The sequence below is a fragment of the Mustela lutreola genome, chromosome 16 (assembly GCF_030435805.1).
Source record: "Mustela lutreola isolate mMusLut2 chromosome 16, mMusLut2.pri, whole genome shotgun sequence".
Lineage (NCBI taxonomy): Eukaryota > Metazoa > Chordata > Mammalia > Carnivora > Mustelidae > Mustela > Mustela lutreola.
In genome coordinates, this window is record NC_081305.1 from 41,717,704 (window position 1) to 41,733,982 (window position 16,279).

Genomic DNA, 16,279 nt, shown 5'->3' on the forward strand with positions numbered 1-16,279 from the left:
CAGAAGAACATAAGGTCAAGCTCCACCTTGGGTATAGAGATTACTTAAATAAATACAAGGAAAGAATTGAGTGCATGAATGAAAAACTGCATATTGTTATGTAGGAGACGTACATCAATAAAGATAAAGGGAAGGGGCGCCTGGGTGGCTCAGTGGGTTAAGCCACTGCCTTTGGCTCAGGTCATGATCTCAGAGTCCTGGGATTGAGCCCAGCACTGGGCTCTCTGCTCAGCGGGGAGCCTGCTTCCCCCTCCTCTTTCTGCCTGCCTCTCTGCCTACTTGTGATCTCTGTCGGATAAATAAAGTCTTTAAAAAAAAAACCACAAAGGGGGGCACTTGGGTGTGTGAGTCTTGGGATTGTGAGTTGTGCCCCACCTTGGGCGTAGAGATTACTAAACACGTACAGACACACACACACACACACACACACACACACACACACACACACGCACGCCATCAAGGGCCCAGGAGTAGGATTAGGTATGAATGGGACTTTTGTGCTTTCACTTCCTGCACTTGGATCCTATTTGAATTTGTTAAGGTGGGCAAGCATTTTACACTGCATATTCACACTCACTCAGGCAAATCCACAAAGAAAAGCCATGGCCCTCAGGATTAGGTAAATAAGCCCAGCCCAGCCTAGGGGAAGAGAAGGGAGGCAGGAGAGAAGTCAAGGAAGGTGGTTCAGATTGGGCGAGTGTCCAGAGGGATAACTAAGGTCAGCATCCTGGAAAAGGCCGCCTTTAGATTTAACTGCCAGGATGGGGTCTTTGTAAAAGCCAGGCCTAGGTAGGGAAAGAGCATCAGCAGCCCACTGTGCAGGGGTGCTTACCCCCCACCAGAGAGCACTCTGGCACTTCCCGCTCTCATACCTCAGGACAGCGTCCTGAGTACTCCTCAGAAACCTGACCAGCTTGGTGTGTGGTTGGTGAACCAAGCAGCTGATGAAAAAGACCACAGATGTCAAAACCATTTTCCTCCGTTTTCTATCTTTACCTTTTCGCTTTAAAAATTTTTTTCTTTCTGAATATATTTGACATATAACATTGTGTAAATTTAAAGTGTGCAGTATGTTAACTTCATACATTTACATACTATAATATGATTGCTATTGTAGCAATATTTAGCATGTTAAAAAACGAAATTCAGGGGCGCCTGGGTGGCTCAGTGGGTTAAGCCGCTGCCTTCGGCTCAGGTCATGATCTCAGGGTCCTGGGATCGAGTCCCGCATCGGGCTCTCTGTTCAGCAGGGAACCTGCTTCCCTCTCCTCTCTCTGCCTGCCTCTCTGTCTACTTGTGATTTCTGTCAAATAAATAAATAAATAAATAAAAATCTTAAAAAAAAAAAAAAAAAACGAAATTCAACTGATTGAGTTTGAAGATCTAACTGGCTTTATTCAATGATTCAGGATTCTGACCGCAAAGATCTAGCAGGAAGAAAGGAGTTCTGAGGTGTTCAAAATGGGAGGTATTTATTGCTGAAGGATGGTGGGACAGGAAGTTAGAAGAGATTATTTCAGGCAAGGTTACCTATCCTTAGAAGGGTTTTATCAGGCAGATTAAATCGCTAGTTGCAGACCGGGAAATTCCAGACTGATTGGTTTAAAATTCCACTCCTGGGAAAGTCTGAAACTGCAGTTAGGTTAGGTATTAACTCAGTTTAGCACAATTGACTCCATTTTTAGCCTTCTGTTTCTTTTTTGAAGCACCTCTATCACATTACATAATAATCTTTCTTTTTAGTATTTGGAATAATTTTTTCTTATTTTAGAATTAGCATTTTCTTTGAGGAGCATGAGCATCTGGAAATACAGAAAAGCCTAAAAAAGAAAAATTATCCACAATTTCATCACACATAGATACACAAAAATATTAACAGTTGTTTTCTTCCTGCTTTTTAATATACTTTTGTTTTTATAAAATTTAGTCATACAAATGGTTTTGTATCTTTTAACATTATATTGTTAATATATTATTATATGATATGTTATTAATACGACTTTTGATTATTGCCAAATTACTCTTGTTTAAAAAAAAAAAAGGACAAGCCCAAAATGGAGTTGCTTAGGCTAAGCCTCACATCACCAAGCAGAGACTTAATTACAGTTACGGTTCTCCCAGAAATGGACTCTTAAACCAGTCAGTCAGGAATTGCCTGATCAGGGGTGCCTGACTGGCTCATTGAGGAGAGTGTGCGACTCTTGATCTCAAGGTTGTGAGTTTAAGCCCCACGTTGTATGTAGAGATTACTTAAATAAGTATTTAAAAAGGTAATCTACCCGATAATCCCCTAAAGGAAAGTAACCTTGCAATAACCAACACATTTCTGTATAATTTCCTTGCTGCTTCTCCCTTCTAGCCATGAAAGTCTTTCATTTTAAAACTCCTCAGAGATTGTCATCACCTAGATTGAATGCCGCCCAATTCGAATAGAGTTTTGCCCAAATAAAATTTTTAAAATATGCCTCCGTTATCTTAACACCCTCTAGAAAAGCTTTGCTTTAGAATCCTTACTTATAGCTATGGGAGTGTTTTGATTTCCTATCTCTTGACCACAGGGACTGTTACACTTTTTCTTTCGCTGGCTTCATAAGTGAAAAAAAAATTTTTTTTAAGATTTTATTTATTTATTTATTTTAAGATTTTATTTATTTATTTGACAGAGAGAGATCACAAGCAGGCAGAGAGGCAGGCTGGGGGGGGGGGGGCGGGGGAAGCAGGCTCCCCACTGAGCAGAGAGCCCGATGTGGGGCTCAATCCCAGGGCTCTGGGATCATGACCCGAGCTAAGGCAGAGGCTTTAACCCACTGAGCCACCCAGGAGCCCCATAAGTGAAAAAAATTTTAAGTACTATTTTACATTTCTTCGATTAAATTTTATGTTTATTGATCATATTGTTCATTTTCTTTGTGAGTGCCTCTTCACATCCTTGGCCTATATTTGTTGCTCGGGTGACATTTGTTTTCTTGTTGATCTGTAAGAGCTCTTTACATACTGGGGCGTGTGTCTTCTAAGGTGTTAGCCTTGGCTCTGAGTTCAAACCCTCAGGTTTCCTAACGCCAGACCGCGGTTCATCGCGCGTCTGTGAAAAACACGACGGGGCTGGAGTAGAGCGGGAGGTGTGTGAGATCCTTCACGCAAAGCCCCACCGGGGCCCAGGAGATCCACTCCTCAGGTCCCGGGCGTCGCCCGATCCGCGCCAACTGGCGGCCGTAGTGCGCAGGAACGGAAGTTGGGCCGCCCTTCCCCCACCTGCTTCCGGCCGCGGCTCAGTTCTCGCGCCTCCGCCTCCGCCGCGGCTCGTGGTCGTCCCGCCATGGCACTGTCGCGGGGACTGCCTCGGGAACTGGCCGAGGCCGTGGCCGGGGGCCGGGTGCTGGTGGTGGGTGCGGGCGGCATCGGCTGCGAGCTCCTCAAGAACCTCGTGCTCACCGGCTTCTCCCACATCGACCTGGTGAGGGCCAGGCGTGCGCGCGGGCTGAATGGCGGGCGGTCTTGCCGGGGCCGGGGGCTCGGGCTCCGGAGGTCGGGACCAGAGTTGAGGGGGCGGGGGTGGCGGCAGCAGGCCGGGAAGCTCCGGGGTCGTGGCTGTCTGCGGAGAGGGCGCTTCTCGGCGGGGCCTGAGCCTGCCTCGCTGCACGCCCGGTCCGCTCCGGACGCCAGAGAGGCCGCGGGCTGGGGTCTTCCGGGCGTCGCGCCGCGCGGCCGCCCCCTGCCTCCCTGGCAGCGCCAATTTGTGGCGGTTCTGGGCTGTGGAAGCGACCTCGTGTGTTTTCGCTTCAGAGCAGTTCCCCAGCTGTAGTAGGAGGCAGGACGTGATTGTTTGAGTCTCGTGGATGTTGTGACTTCATTTCGGCGGTCTCCCTTCACTCAGAAATACTGGTCCAGAGCAGAGGGTGGCGGTAATAGGAGCCAATACGTCGTGAGCGCTTGTCCCGAGCCCGGCGCAGTTCTGAGCGGTTAACTTGGCGTTAACGCGTCTAATCTTAGCTACCTCTATAAGGTTGCAAACGCCATTTTCATCCCCCCCCCCTTTTTTTTTTTAAACAGACGAGAAGAAAAGTGAGGTTTAGAGGGGTTTTAGTAACTTATTTGGGTCACGAAGCAAGTGGCAGGACTCCTTTGGGACTCGCGCTCCTCTGTTGTGGGTACGATCTGCGTGACTGTCATTGTTATCTCCATAGATTCAGTCACTCTTGTCGTTAAAGATGTCGGTGAGGATTTTAACTTTTGCACTCACGTACAGTGGCTGTAATTTTAAATCATTTCTGTTAAACTTTAGAGATTGGGGATGTAGTAGGAGTTCGGCTGTGAGTTTAAATTGTCTTAAAGCATAGTGGAAGCTCGGAATGGAAAAAAGTGGAAGTGGCAGACTGAGCTAATAGATGAGTGACTGAGGAGGGGGAGAATTCACACTTTTTTTTTTTTTTTTTTTTAAACTGTTAAAAGGTTAGTCTTCCCATCCAGGTCTGTACTGCAGATCCAGATGTGATTGTGCATTGTGCCTTAGCTGGTAACTACTGCTGCATGTTTAAAAGAATAGTTTTGTAATAGAGGAGACAGTGGATTGGGCACCTGAAAAATAAATGCTGACTCTTTTTTATTTGATTCAGCTTTTGTAATAAATGTGGAAAGTACAAATAGAAAATGTTTAGATGGTTATATAATATTTTCCAGAATTCTGATCAAAACTGTTAAGATGTTTTACGATTAGAATGTTCAATTACTTGTCATGTAAATTTATTGAAATGGGATGAAAATCATTATTATTTTCTTCCCTTATGTTTATTTTAAAGCAACAATTAGTTAAAACTTAAAATGTAGGGACGCCTGGGTGGCTCAGTGGGTTGAGCCGCTGCCTTTGGCTCAGGTCATGATCTCAGGGTCCTGGGATCGAGTCCCGCATCGGGCTCTGCTCAGCAGGGAGCCTGCTTCCCTCTCTCTCTCTCTGCCTGCCTCTCCATCTACTTGTGATTTCTCTCTGTCAAATAAATAAATAAAAATCTTTAAAAAAAAAAAAAAAACTTAAAATGTAACACTTTTGAAACCTCATGTAAACATTTCCTTTAACAGCCCTTAGGTAATAATAATTGTAAATGGAATTGTTTGTAGATGAAGACTTGAACTAAAGCAGCAAAAATTCAATAACTGCCAGGTATCATTTAAGAAAAAAAGTCACAGTTGAATCTAATGTAACGGACTTGAAAGAATAATTAGATTGGTAGATAAATGAATTATCTATTTATTTTCAACAGACGCATAATTTTATGCCATCTAGGGAATTTCCAAACATACTTCTCAGGATGATTAAACAACAAAAAATTGGTCCGTCCTTAAAAAATTTTTTTAAAAGATTTTATTTATTTATTTGACAGAGAGATCATAAGTAGGCAGAGAGAGGAGGAAGCAGGCTCCCCGAGAAGCAGAGAGCCCAATTCAGGGCTCTATCCCAGGACCCTGAGATCATGACCTGAGCCGAAAGCAGAGGCTTAACCCACTGAGCCACCCAGGCGCCCCCTTTCTAAAATATTTTTTGAGAAAGTAACCTCTGAAATTAAATCCCAAGTTTTTAAAAATATGTGTTAAATTATTTTTATCAGCTTAATAATTTTGGTATTACTGGTTGAAAATGAAAAACATTTTTTTCTGCTAATGTAACAAATAGCAAAAGTTTTGGGTTATGGATACTGAGGATAGTGATATTGCTCAAACATACCAGAAAACTTGTGGTTTATCTGGAGTTTATGCACTTGTAGATTGATCTGGATACTATCGATGTCAGCAACCTCAACAGGCAGTTTTTGTTTCAAAAGAAACATGTTGGAAGATCGAAGGCCCAGGTAACTTTATTTTTTTTAATGCTATTTTTGTTTATTCATTAATATTTCTGCACTTCTTTGAGGGCAGATATCAGATTAATGGGACTCTTCAGTAGGCGGGAGAATATACTCTATACACAACACACACACACACACACACTCAATATACTCAGTAGGAGGAGAATGTACTCAATACTTGAGAGATTGTGAAGAATAAAGATGTAAAGGACTAAAGACTAAACCCCCCTGTTTTGGTCTGCTGAGGAAATAGTTGTGCTCTACCCAATCCTGTAAATGGTGTCCCATTCATATTTAAGTTTATGATTGTTTCTTAGGATGAGCATTGTTTCAGTGTTCCCTAGAGGTTGACTGCTTTTTATATATGAGGGCTAGAGAAACTACAGCCTATATGCTCTTGTTGCTCTTTTTTCTAAAAGGGTGGCCTTTCCTGAGGTTCTAGCCACCTTGACCTTTCTTTAGTTCCTTGAATGTTTCATCTTGATTCAGGGTCTTAAAGCATCTTTTCATTTGCTTTTCTCCCAACCTTTTCGGCAAACTCCCACCTTTTTCTCCTTTTTAGTTTTCAAATTTTGGCTTTCTTCTCTAGGGATACAATCTGAATAAACCTTGTAGACTAAGTCAGACCTTCCTATTAAAACAACTTCTACTTTTTCTTGTCTTTAAATTTTTTTTTAACTTATTTAAAAGTAATCTCCACACCCAATGCAGGGTTCAAACTCAAAACCACGAGGTGAGATCCAGAGTAGCATGCTCTTCCGACTGAGCCAGCCAGGCACCCTATAGCTTCTAATTTTTCTAGGTGTGATTTATCATAGTTTGTAGTTTTGTTTATCCACATTGATTAGTGTCACTTTGGCTCACCAAGTTCTTCATGCAGATCCTGGCACATACAAGATACTCAGTAAATGTTGAATGAATGAATGAATCACACTTAGTTACTGCATTTTATATTTTTGTTGAATCTTGCCATTCGTGTAGATGTGTATAAAGGAAGGGGCCAGCTCTCCTGTTATTTTGTAATTATGTGTGTATCTTAATCTTAATGAAGTTTTGTCACATTTTTATATTTCTTTAGTTTTTAATAAATAGGATATGTAAGTAGGTGAAATAAAAGTGTTATGTGCCATAAATAAACTTGAAATATAGAGAGAAATGTTGTAGCTATTTAGTAGATTAATAATTTAGTGTTGTTTGTTTTTCCAGGTTGCCAAAGAAAGTGTACTGCAGTTTTACCCAAAAGCTAATATCATAGCCTACCATGACAGCATCATGAAGTATGTTCTAATTATTATGTTGCAAAATTGTGTTTGTTGTGAATTAAACTTTGAGTGCATTAGGTATTTTATTAGTCAGATACAGGAGTTTGAAGTCATTCTGCTTTTTTCTTTTCCTTTTTTTTTTTTTTTTAAGATTTTACTTATTTGAAAGAGACAGGGAGAGAGGAAACACAAGCAGAGGAAGTGGGAGAGGGAGAAGCAGGGGAGCCCAATGCGGGGCTCTATGCCCAGGACCCTGGGATTGTGGCCTGAGCCAAAGGCAGACGCTTAACAACGGAGTCACCTAGGCATCCCATCATTCTGCTTTTTAAAAATGATTTTCCCCTCCTAACTATAGAGAACAAACTGATGATTATCAGAGGGGAGGTTCTTTGGGGGTGGGTGGGTAAAATATGTGATGGGAATTAAGGAGGGCACTGGTGATGAGCACCAGGTGTTGTATGTAAGTGTTGAATTACTGTATAACTAATATTATACTGTATGTTAACTAACTGAAATTTAAATAAAAACTTAGAAAAATGATTTTTCTGGAAAAATTAAAATATGGTTGTGCCCACATAATAAGTTGAGTTTTATTAACAGTTTATACATATGATTTAAATGAGTTCGGTAAGAAGTAAGATATTTTAATACTTTAAATAAATAAGTTACTTGGAAACTTATAAGGGCCTTGTATTTTTGTTTTAAATAAAGATAAACTATGCAAAATCATTATATGTGATGATTCAGACTTCTAAATATATTGGTCTCATTCTGATTGATTTCAGCTCTGGTCTTTTTCAGTTTAAAAGGTTCTTTCCCAAAATAATTTGTTTATTTGGACTTTGACTTCAGTAATATAACACTAGGAATTGTAACAGGGCCATAGTTTTCACCGTTCATAAATACGCTCTGATCTCAGTAAAGATAGAGTAAATATGTAATTTTGGAAGTGTTGAAACAAAGGAACCCTGGGCCTAAATTATCCTTTATAGTTGTCTAACTTATAAGTAAATGATATTAGAAATAATAACTTATTGTTTAAGGTCTGGAGTTAGAGAAAATCTTAGACTTTTTCAGGAAATTTGTATCCATTTTTTTTTTTAAATTTCTGTATGTTTGCTCTGCAAACCTTGTGGTTCTATAACCCCCATACCCTGTTTTGCTTTCCCAGTGCTGCTAAAAGCAGGGACTCTAGAGGCCTGAACCCTGCCTGATCCTGACCATGTGAGGTGAAGCTAGAGGCCAGGCAGATCCTGGGAATGTGTTTTTTGTATGTTCCCAGGCTGCCCGGGGTAGGCCTGGTGGGACTGGTGAAGTCATGCCATCTTTCTGCCAGTGTGAGATCTTGGTCTTGGGCCCTAGATTGCTGAGCAAAAAGCATATCTAGTCATAGGGATTAAGGGGAAATGATTTCTTTGAAATCTGCTGTGGAGTTTTGAAGAAGTCAAACCTATTATATGATACAGACCCCTAACATCCAATTATTTTTGCACTGTTACTTTAATATACTTTTTAGGACCCTATATTCTGCTGTGACGATCAGGTGTAAGGCCAGTTGTTTTGGTGACACTTGTTTTTTGTTTTGTTTTGTAGCCCTGACTATAATGTGGAATTTTTTCGACAATTTATATTGGTTATGAATGCTTTAGATAACCGAGGTGAGATTACTTTAATACATTTAATTCCTAAGTATCCCCCCCCCCCCCAACAAGGCCATTTCCACTTTTAGTGTTTAAAGTATTCCTTATGAGTTACATCTAGAGTGAAGTAAGATTAGGTTTAAAATTTGCCAGTTGATTGTAATTTTAACTAGAACTGGTTTCAGGCAGGAATTTAGCTATCATATACTCTGCTGTTCCATCAAAACGTGTGAACATAGAAGTTGTTAAAATCGCTAAAGAGGGTGACTACATATGGTATGTGGGTGTGTGCTTGTTTCAGAGTATCCCATCACTTAAGCACAGTGTGACTTCCTTCGTTTACATGGAGATCTAAGAAATATCAGTACCTGTATCTCATATCTCATCTCATCTCAAGACTAGTTAAGTCAGACTCTCAGAATGGCGCCTGATCATCACATTTTTTCAGTTTCCCACGTGATTCTAAAGTGCGATCAAGGCTGTAAAACCACTGTTTTAAGATTGGGGCAAGAGGATGTCAGAGTTAGTATAGCTGCCATGGATCCTGAATTATTTTAGGTATAGGTGGTGCTGTAAGAGAACAGACTGGATTCTGTTTAGATGTACATATTTTAGACCATTTAAAGCTTTCCACAATAGGAGGTAATGTTTCTTCAGTCAAGTGTTGTATAGCCAGTCATTGTTCTACATGTAAAACAACATTTGTGGGGTGGTTTGTAACCATTTTGAGCCAGAAATACAAACAACAACAACAACAACAACAACAAAACACAAAGTAGCATGAGGAAGGGTCAGAATGACTTTTTTGGGGTAAGATTTTATTTATTTGAGAGAGTGCACATGAGTGAGGGGCGAGGGCCAGAAAAAGAGAACATCTCAAGTGGCCCTGCGCTGAGCATGGAGCCCAAAGAGCCTAATCGCACCACACTGAGATCACCTGAGCCAAAGTCAAGAGTTGGGTACTCAACTGGCTGAGCTACCCAGGTGGCCCAGATTGACTTTTAACTAGACTCTTTATTTCCCTTGTCTTAACCTGCCTTAACGGTTCAAAGTTGATATTCCACATTCTTCATCTACTTCCATTTGTTACATGATATTTTATTAGAATAATAGTAAGGACTCAGAATACATTGAAACAATGTTGTAACCAAGATTAATAGAGTAGGCACATCAATGGAATAAATTTGTGATATAAATTCCTTATGTTTGCAATTTGCTAGTGAATGTCTCTTAAGTATAATAGTTTTATTACTCTGGTCATAGCTATAAGAAAATTGCATAACAAATTTAAAAAAATAGTTTGGGTAAATGTTATCCTAATTGAAGTAACTGATTTTTTCCCCCCCATAAACCCCTGCTAACTAGTATTTTTCTTCCAGCTGCCCGCAACCATGTTAATAGGATGTGTCTGGCAGCTGATGTACCTCTTATTGAGAGTGGAACTGCTGGTTACCTTGGGCAAGTAACTACCATCAAAAAGGTAAAGTAAGTTTTTTATTTTTACTTCCCAGATATTTATTTGGGACCTTAAGGAGGGAAGACATAAACTTTGAATTTATATGATACAGGCTGGTCATCATCCAAAATGTGGGGATTTTTGTGCTCTGATAAAACTTAGATACTATAAAGGTGATACAAAGAATATAGTTTTCTTTTGTTTTTGTTTTTTAACTCTGTGCTACTTGGCTTCTATAGCTTATATATTAAAATTACTAGAATGGTAAGCATAATAACATTGCCTTTTAAAATTCTTGATAGCTATGAGACTATATGTCATGCTATAGTTGATGGATGATAAAATCACCTTTTGCAACTTATTATCTAACGTATGGACTTAATAGACCTGAAGAATACTTTGGAAATTTTTGGTATAGTTGTGAAATACTTCAAGCGTTTAGAAGAAACTAGAGGATAATAGAGCAAGTAAGGACCTGTGGACTCATAACCCAGTTTCATAAAATTCAGCATTGTGATTTTTATTCTTTTGGTTCTTTAGGAAATTAAACCAGATACATTTGAAGAGTCATTTTGCAGGTTTTGAAACCAAAAGTCGAATTAAACTCCACTTAAAATTTGTGACTCTTGTCCATTATTTGGCAGTTTACCCATGTTGGAAATTGTGGCACTGCTGCTTTTGTTTTAGCTGATAAATACTACTCTTGGAAGATTATTTAATATCCTTTTACAAAGACTGTTATAAATATCTGTGTATTAAATTTCGTTAGATCAGTGGAGTCCTTCAGAGTCCGTTCATAGGTCACAGTAGTAGTTCTCTTTTTCACTGTGATTTGAGGGATGGCTACCCCCAAGAAGGCTTACTAAAAGGACACCAGAAATGGTATTGTGGAGAAAATCCTCATCTGCTGCCATTTATATTAAAACGATTGGCAGGTTTTGGTTCTTTAACCATTATTAGAAAGATATTGCTCGTTAACCTGATCCTAAGGTACTGATCCTAAGGTACTGATCCTAAGACTGAGGTTAAAAATTGCTGAAATGAGGAATGTTCATTTGATGGTTTTGAAAATTTTTCTTAGGTGCCTCAAGGATTTCTTACGTTGCAAATTAAAATGTAACCCTAGCTCTACAAAATGAAGAGTATTTTGTTTGGTAATATCTAGGATTTTTCTGTGTATCTAGGTGGTTCTTGAAATTACTACTTTTAGTTTTCTTAATGTTTAGGGGATTATAAGGAAAGGCTGTGAATGATAATTAAATAACTGGGGTCCACACCTTTGAGAGAATTGGTTAGAAAGCTGTTGTTTGTCTGTCTAGTAGTTTTTCTTTTGTTTAGTGTGATTAAGGTAAACTTCTTGTGTTTGATACTCAGGTGCAGTGTGGTTTTGTTTTGTTTTTTGTTTTGGGCTTGTTGAAAGTGTTGTTTACTGGGCCAGGAGTCAGGAATCCTGGCTTAGAATTAGCTGTCAGTGTGATCGATTCAGTTCACTTTTGTTATAGTTCCTTGTTGATAATGTAAGAATTTTGGAGTCACTGATATTGTAAAATTTCCTTGACAGTTAGAATGTAGATGAATGAATATTTATGATGATACTATTTTATAATGTTGAAAAACCACCATCATGGTGGTTTTTTTAAATACTTTTCTCATATTCTGACTTTGCAGGGTGTAACGGAGTGTTATGAATGTCATCCCAAACCTACCCAGAGAACTTTTCCTGGCTGTACAATTCGTAACACACCTTCTGAACCTATTCATTGCATCGTTTGGGCAAAGTATTTGTTCAAGTAAGAGTGTATATATTTCCTGGTGTATTTTTTTTTTTTTTTTAAAGATTTTATTTATTTATTTGACAGAGGGAGATCACAAGTAGGCAGAGAGGCAGGCAGAAAGAGAGAGGAGGAAGCAGGCTCCCCGCTGAGCAGAGAGCCCGATGTGGGACTCGATCCCAGGACCCTGAGATCATGACCTGAGCCGAAGGCAGCGGCTTAACCCACTGAGCCACCCAGGCGCCCCTCCTGGTGTATTTTTAGTACTGATAATGGGAAATGAGGTCATTTTTATTTATATATTTTAGAGTATACCTAGGAGGAATTTTAATTAATTAATTTTTTAAAAAGGTTTTATTTCTTTATTTGACAGAGAGAGATCACAAGTAGGTAGAGAGAGGGGGAAGCAGGTTCCCTGCTGAGCAGAGAGCCTTATGCGGGGCTCGATCCCAAGGACCCTGACATCATGACCTGAGCTGAAGGCAGAGGCCCGACCCACTGAGCCACCAGGCACCCGAGGAATATTTTTTTAAATATGGGAAAGAGACTTTCCGTTAACTTTCTCGTAATATATTTTTTTAAGATTTATTTATTTATTTGACAGAGAAATCATAAGTAGGGAGAGAGGCAGGCAGAGAGAGACACAGGGAAGCAGGCTCCCTCCTGAGCAGAGTGCCCAATGAGGGCACGATCCCAGGACCCTGAGACCATGACCTGAGCCTCGTGCAGAGGCTTAACCCACTGAACCGCCCAGGCGCCCATCTTGTAATATTTCTTGGGCTCAATTCAGCCAGCAATGCATGCATGTCTGATATATACCATGGACTATTTAGACCTGGGAAGCCAGATACTGGAGACAGACATATAACTAAATTCAGATCTATATAACTGAATTCAAATCTGTGTATTTGGAACTATGAAAATATACTTAGAAGTAATTTAATGGTTAAAGTTAAAAATAAGTTAAAAATATTTTGTAATGGTAATATTTTTAATGGAAGTTAAAAATACCTTGTAATGGTAATGAAAATAACTGCATGTGAAACTTGGATGCATGGAATGTGGCAGTTGGAAGAAAGGTTGTAGGCTTACACACATGAAGAAAGATGGGCATTAACGAGCTAAGGACCCAACTTAAATAGAAAAAGGATAAACTCTGAGGAAATAAGTGGGAAGGATATACTTGAGGTAAGAGGAAAAAAATACTTCGTTGAGTTCAGTCAAGAAAAGGAGAGAGAAATAACAAACTGGGGAATGTAATCTCAGCACAGATTTAAATGATAGTAAAGAACAAACGGATGATAATAAAAAGATGGTGCTTGTATACAGAGATTTTTAATGATCTGGATAAATTTTTTTTTATTTACCTTTTTTTATTTTAGGGAGAGGGAAAGAATCTCAAGCAGACTCTGGGTTATAATGCAGAACTTGATAGGGGGCTGATCTCATGAAATGACTCACGAAATCACAACCTGAATTGAAACTCCAGAGTTGGATCCTTAACTGACTGCGTCACCCAGGCGCTTCTGGATAAATTCATTTGCGGGGGGGGGGAACCTGACTTAAAAAGAAGAAAGCCTGAACAGTACTATATCGTAGGGGAATTTAATAAGTGGTTTAAATTCTGAATAATATACCAAACCTATATAAATTTACTGGTGATTTCCACTAAACTTGCAAGTACTGTATCATTATAATGTTAAGTAAATTGTCCTGGAGACATTTTAACGACACTTAAATACTTCTTAGGTTGTATTGTGCTGTTGTGTCTCTTATCATGAATCACTTAAGGCCATTAATGGAATAAAAGGTGAATTTCAAGACTTTTTTTTTTTTTTAATAATTTATTGATTTGAGAGAGCACACATGTTCATGCTTAGCCCTATTAGAATGTGGGAAGGAGCAGAGGGGTAAAAGGAGAGAAACAGATTGCTCATGATTTCTCAGAGCCCAAGCAGCTCAGTCTCGTGACTCTGAGATTATGACCCTGAGTGGAAATCAAGAGTTAGACATTTAACTGATTGAGCCACCCAGGCACCCCTCATGATAAAAATTTTCTTCTTTTTTTTTTTAATTGCTGGCGAGAGAGAGCACAAGCAGGGATAGACAAAGGGAAGGAAAAGCAGGCTCCCCACAGAGCAAGGAGCTAGATGTGGGACTTGATCCCAGGACCCTGGGATCATGACCCAAGCCGAAGGCAGGCACTCAGCTAACTGTGCCACCAAGGCATCCCAAAAATTCTTAATAAAATAAGAACATTTTATCAACCTGGTAAAAGATACTTAAAAACCTGCAACAAACATTGGTTTTCTTTATTTTTTGATTAAGATATAATGTATATACACTCAGAAAAGTACCATACAATGATATAACAATGAAATTTCATTAAAAATGCACTTTGTAGGGCACCTGGGTGGCTCGGTGGGTTAAGCCTCTGTGTTCAGCTCAGGTCATGGTCTCAGGGTCCTGGGATCGACCCCCCCCCCATCGGGCTCTGCTTAGCGGAGAGCCTGCTTCCCCCTCTCCCTCTGCCTGCCTCTCTGCCTACTTCTGATCTCTCTCTTTCAAATAAATAAAACTTTTTTTTTTTTAAATACACTTTTGGGGCGCCTGGGTGGCTCAGTGGGTTAGTAAGCCTTTTGCCATTGGCTCAGGTCTTGACCTCCGGGTCCTGGAATTGAGCCTTGTATCGGGCTCTCTGTTCAGCGTAGAGCCTGCTTCCTCCTCTCTCTCTGCCATCCTCTCTGCCTACTTGTGATCTCTGTCAAATAAATAAATAAAATCTTTAGGAAAACCACATTTTGTAAATTATTTGGCAAACGGTTTTTCTTTTTAACAGAGTTACAGTTTCAAATTTATAGAAATACTGAGATGATAATACAGTGTTCCCATCCAGTTACTCTTTCATAATTGTTTGTATGACACTAACATAAAGTAATTAATGAACCACTATTGATACCCTATTTTTTTTTTTGTAAGATTTTATTTATTGGACACAGAGATCACAAGTAGGCAGAGAGGCAGGCAGGCAGAGACCGGGAAGCAGGCTCCCCACTGAGCACAGAGCCCAATGCGGGGCTCGATACCAGGACGCTGAGCTGAGATCATGACCCAAGCTGAGGGCAGAAGCTTAATCTACTGAGCCACCCAGGCGCCCCAGTTGATACCTTATTTATTAACTAAAGTCCGTAGTTTATTCAGAGAGTCCTTTGTTTTTACCCCACGTCCCTTTTCTGTTCCTTGATACTGTGTTACCATTAATTGTCTGTCATATATCTTTAGGCCTCCTTTGGCCTCTGATGGTTTCTTAGACTTTCCTCCTTTTTTATGACCTGATAATTTTGAGGAGTGCTGGTCAGGTATTTTGTAGGATGCCCCACTAGGGAAATTTTTTCATCATGTTAATGCTGTTATTATGAGCTATTAGGAGGGAAATCACAGAGGTTGATAAATTTCTGTTTTCATCACATCATATGAAGAGTAAATATGTTACTGACATGATTTATAACTGTTAGTGTTGGCCTTGGTCACTTAACTAAGGTAGTGCTTGTCAGGTTTCTTCAGGATAGTTACTCTCCCCACCTTCCCGCTTTTACACTGTACCATGCACTTTGGAGGGAAGTCACTGCAGCTCACACCTAAGGAATGGGAACAGTGTTCTATTTCCTTGAGGGCTGAGTATCTACATAATTAGAGTTTTCTACCTAGAAAGTTTGTCTCTTCTCACCTGTCTGTTGACATATTCATCATTTATATCCGCATGCATTCATATTGAATACATTTTATACTTTGGGTTAAGTCCAATAGTATATTTTGTTGCTTAGATTGTTCTAGCTTTGGCCACTGGGAGCTCTTTCGGTTAGCTCTATGCTTTTAGACATGCTGCCATCACATGCTGCCATCAACGTGGGTGGAGGTGTTTGGGGAGCAGTTCCTTGCTTTCTGGTACTAAATGTTCCAGGCTCATTATGTTATTTCCTGCTATAGACTCAGACCTTTCTCCAAGGAGCCCTGATACCTTTTACTGGCATTAGAAACCAAGATATGAATGCTTGGCATGCAAGGTGTCATATCTTTTGGGCCCTCTTAGCCAACAGAGCAAAAATATATCTATACTAATCTGTATATGTACACAAATTTGTAAACATATCTGTATATTAAGCTAAACATGAATTCATACTGGTTATGCTTATTCATACTGGTTATTCATGCTGGTCCAGCTCTAATCCATTATAATCATTCTAGCTTTCTCCCCTTGCTTTTCTGTACAGTCCCACACTCAGTCAGAAACTTCCACTATTTGCCATCCATA

At 39.8% G+C, this 16,279-nt stretch overlaps 1 protein-coding gene and 1 long non-coding RNA gene across 2 annotated transcripts in view; one reads left to right on the forward strand and one right to left on the reverse strand.

Annotated features, from left to right (window-relative positions):
- The first annotated feature begins 3,239 nt into the window (after positions 1 to 3,239).
- UBA2 (ubiquitin like modifier activating enzyme 2) overlaps positions 3,240 to 16,279 on the forward strand; it is a 38,123-nt gene continuing 25,083 nt past the window's right edge. Inside the window, exons 1-6 of the mRNA XM_059153433.1 lie at positions 3,240 to 3,454; positions 5,757 to 5,840; positions 7,044 to 7,114; positions 8,693 to 8,757; positions 10,119 to 10,219; positions 11,864 to 11,985. Of these exons, the coding sequence (XP_059009416.1) occupies positions 3,317 to 3,454; positions 5,757 to 5,840; positions 7,044 to 7,114; positions 8,693 to 8,757; positions 10,119 to 10,219; positions 11,864 to 11,985 (581 nt within the window). The 5' untranslated portion in view covers positions 3,240 to 3,316. The remainder of the gene's footprint in view (positions 3,455 to 5,756; positions 5,841 to 7,043; positions 7,115 to 8,692; positions 8,758 to 10,118; positions 10,220 to 11,863; positions 11,986 to 16,279) is intronic.
- The window catches only part of LOC131818777 (uncharacterized), a 45,118-nt gene continuing 32,207 nt past the window's right edge, over positions 3,369 to 16,279 (reverse strand). Inside the window, exon 3 of the long non-coding RNA XR_009348937.1 lies at positions 3,369 to 4,249. This is a non-coding gene — a long non-coding RNA (uncharacterized LOC131818777). The remainder of the gene's footprint in view (positions 4,250 to 16,279) is intronic.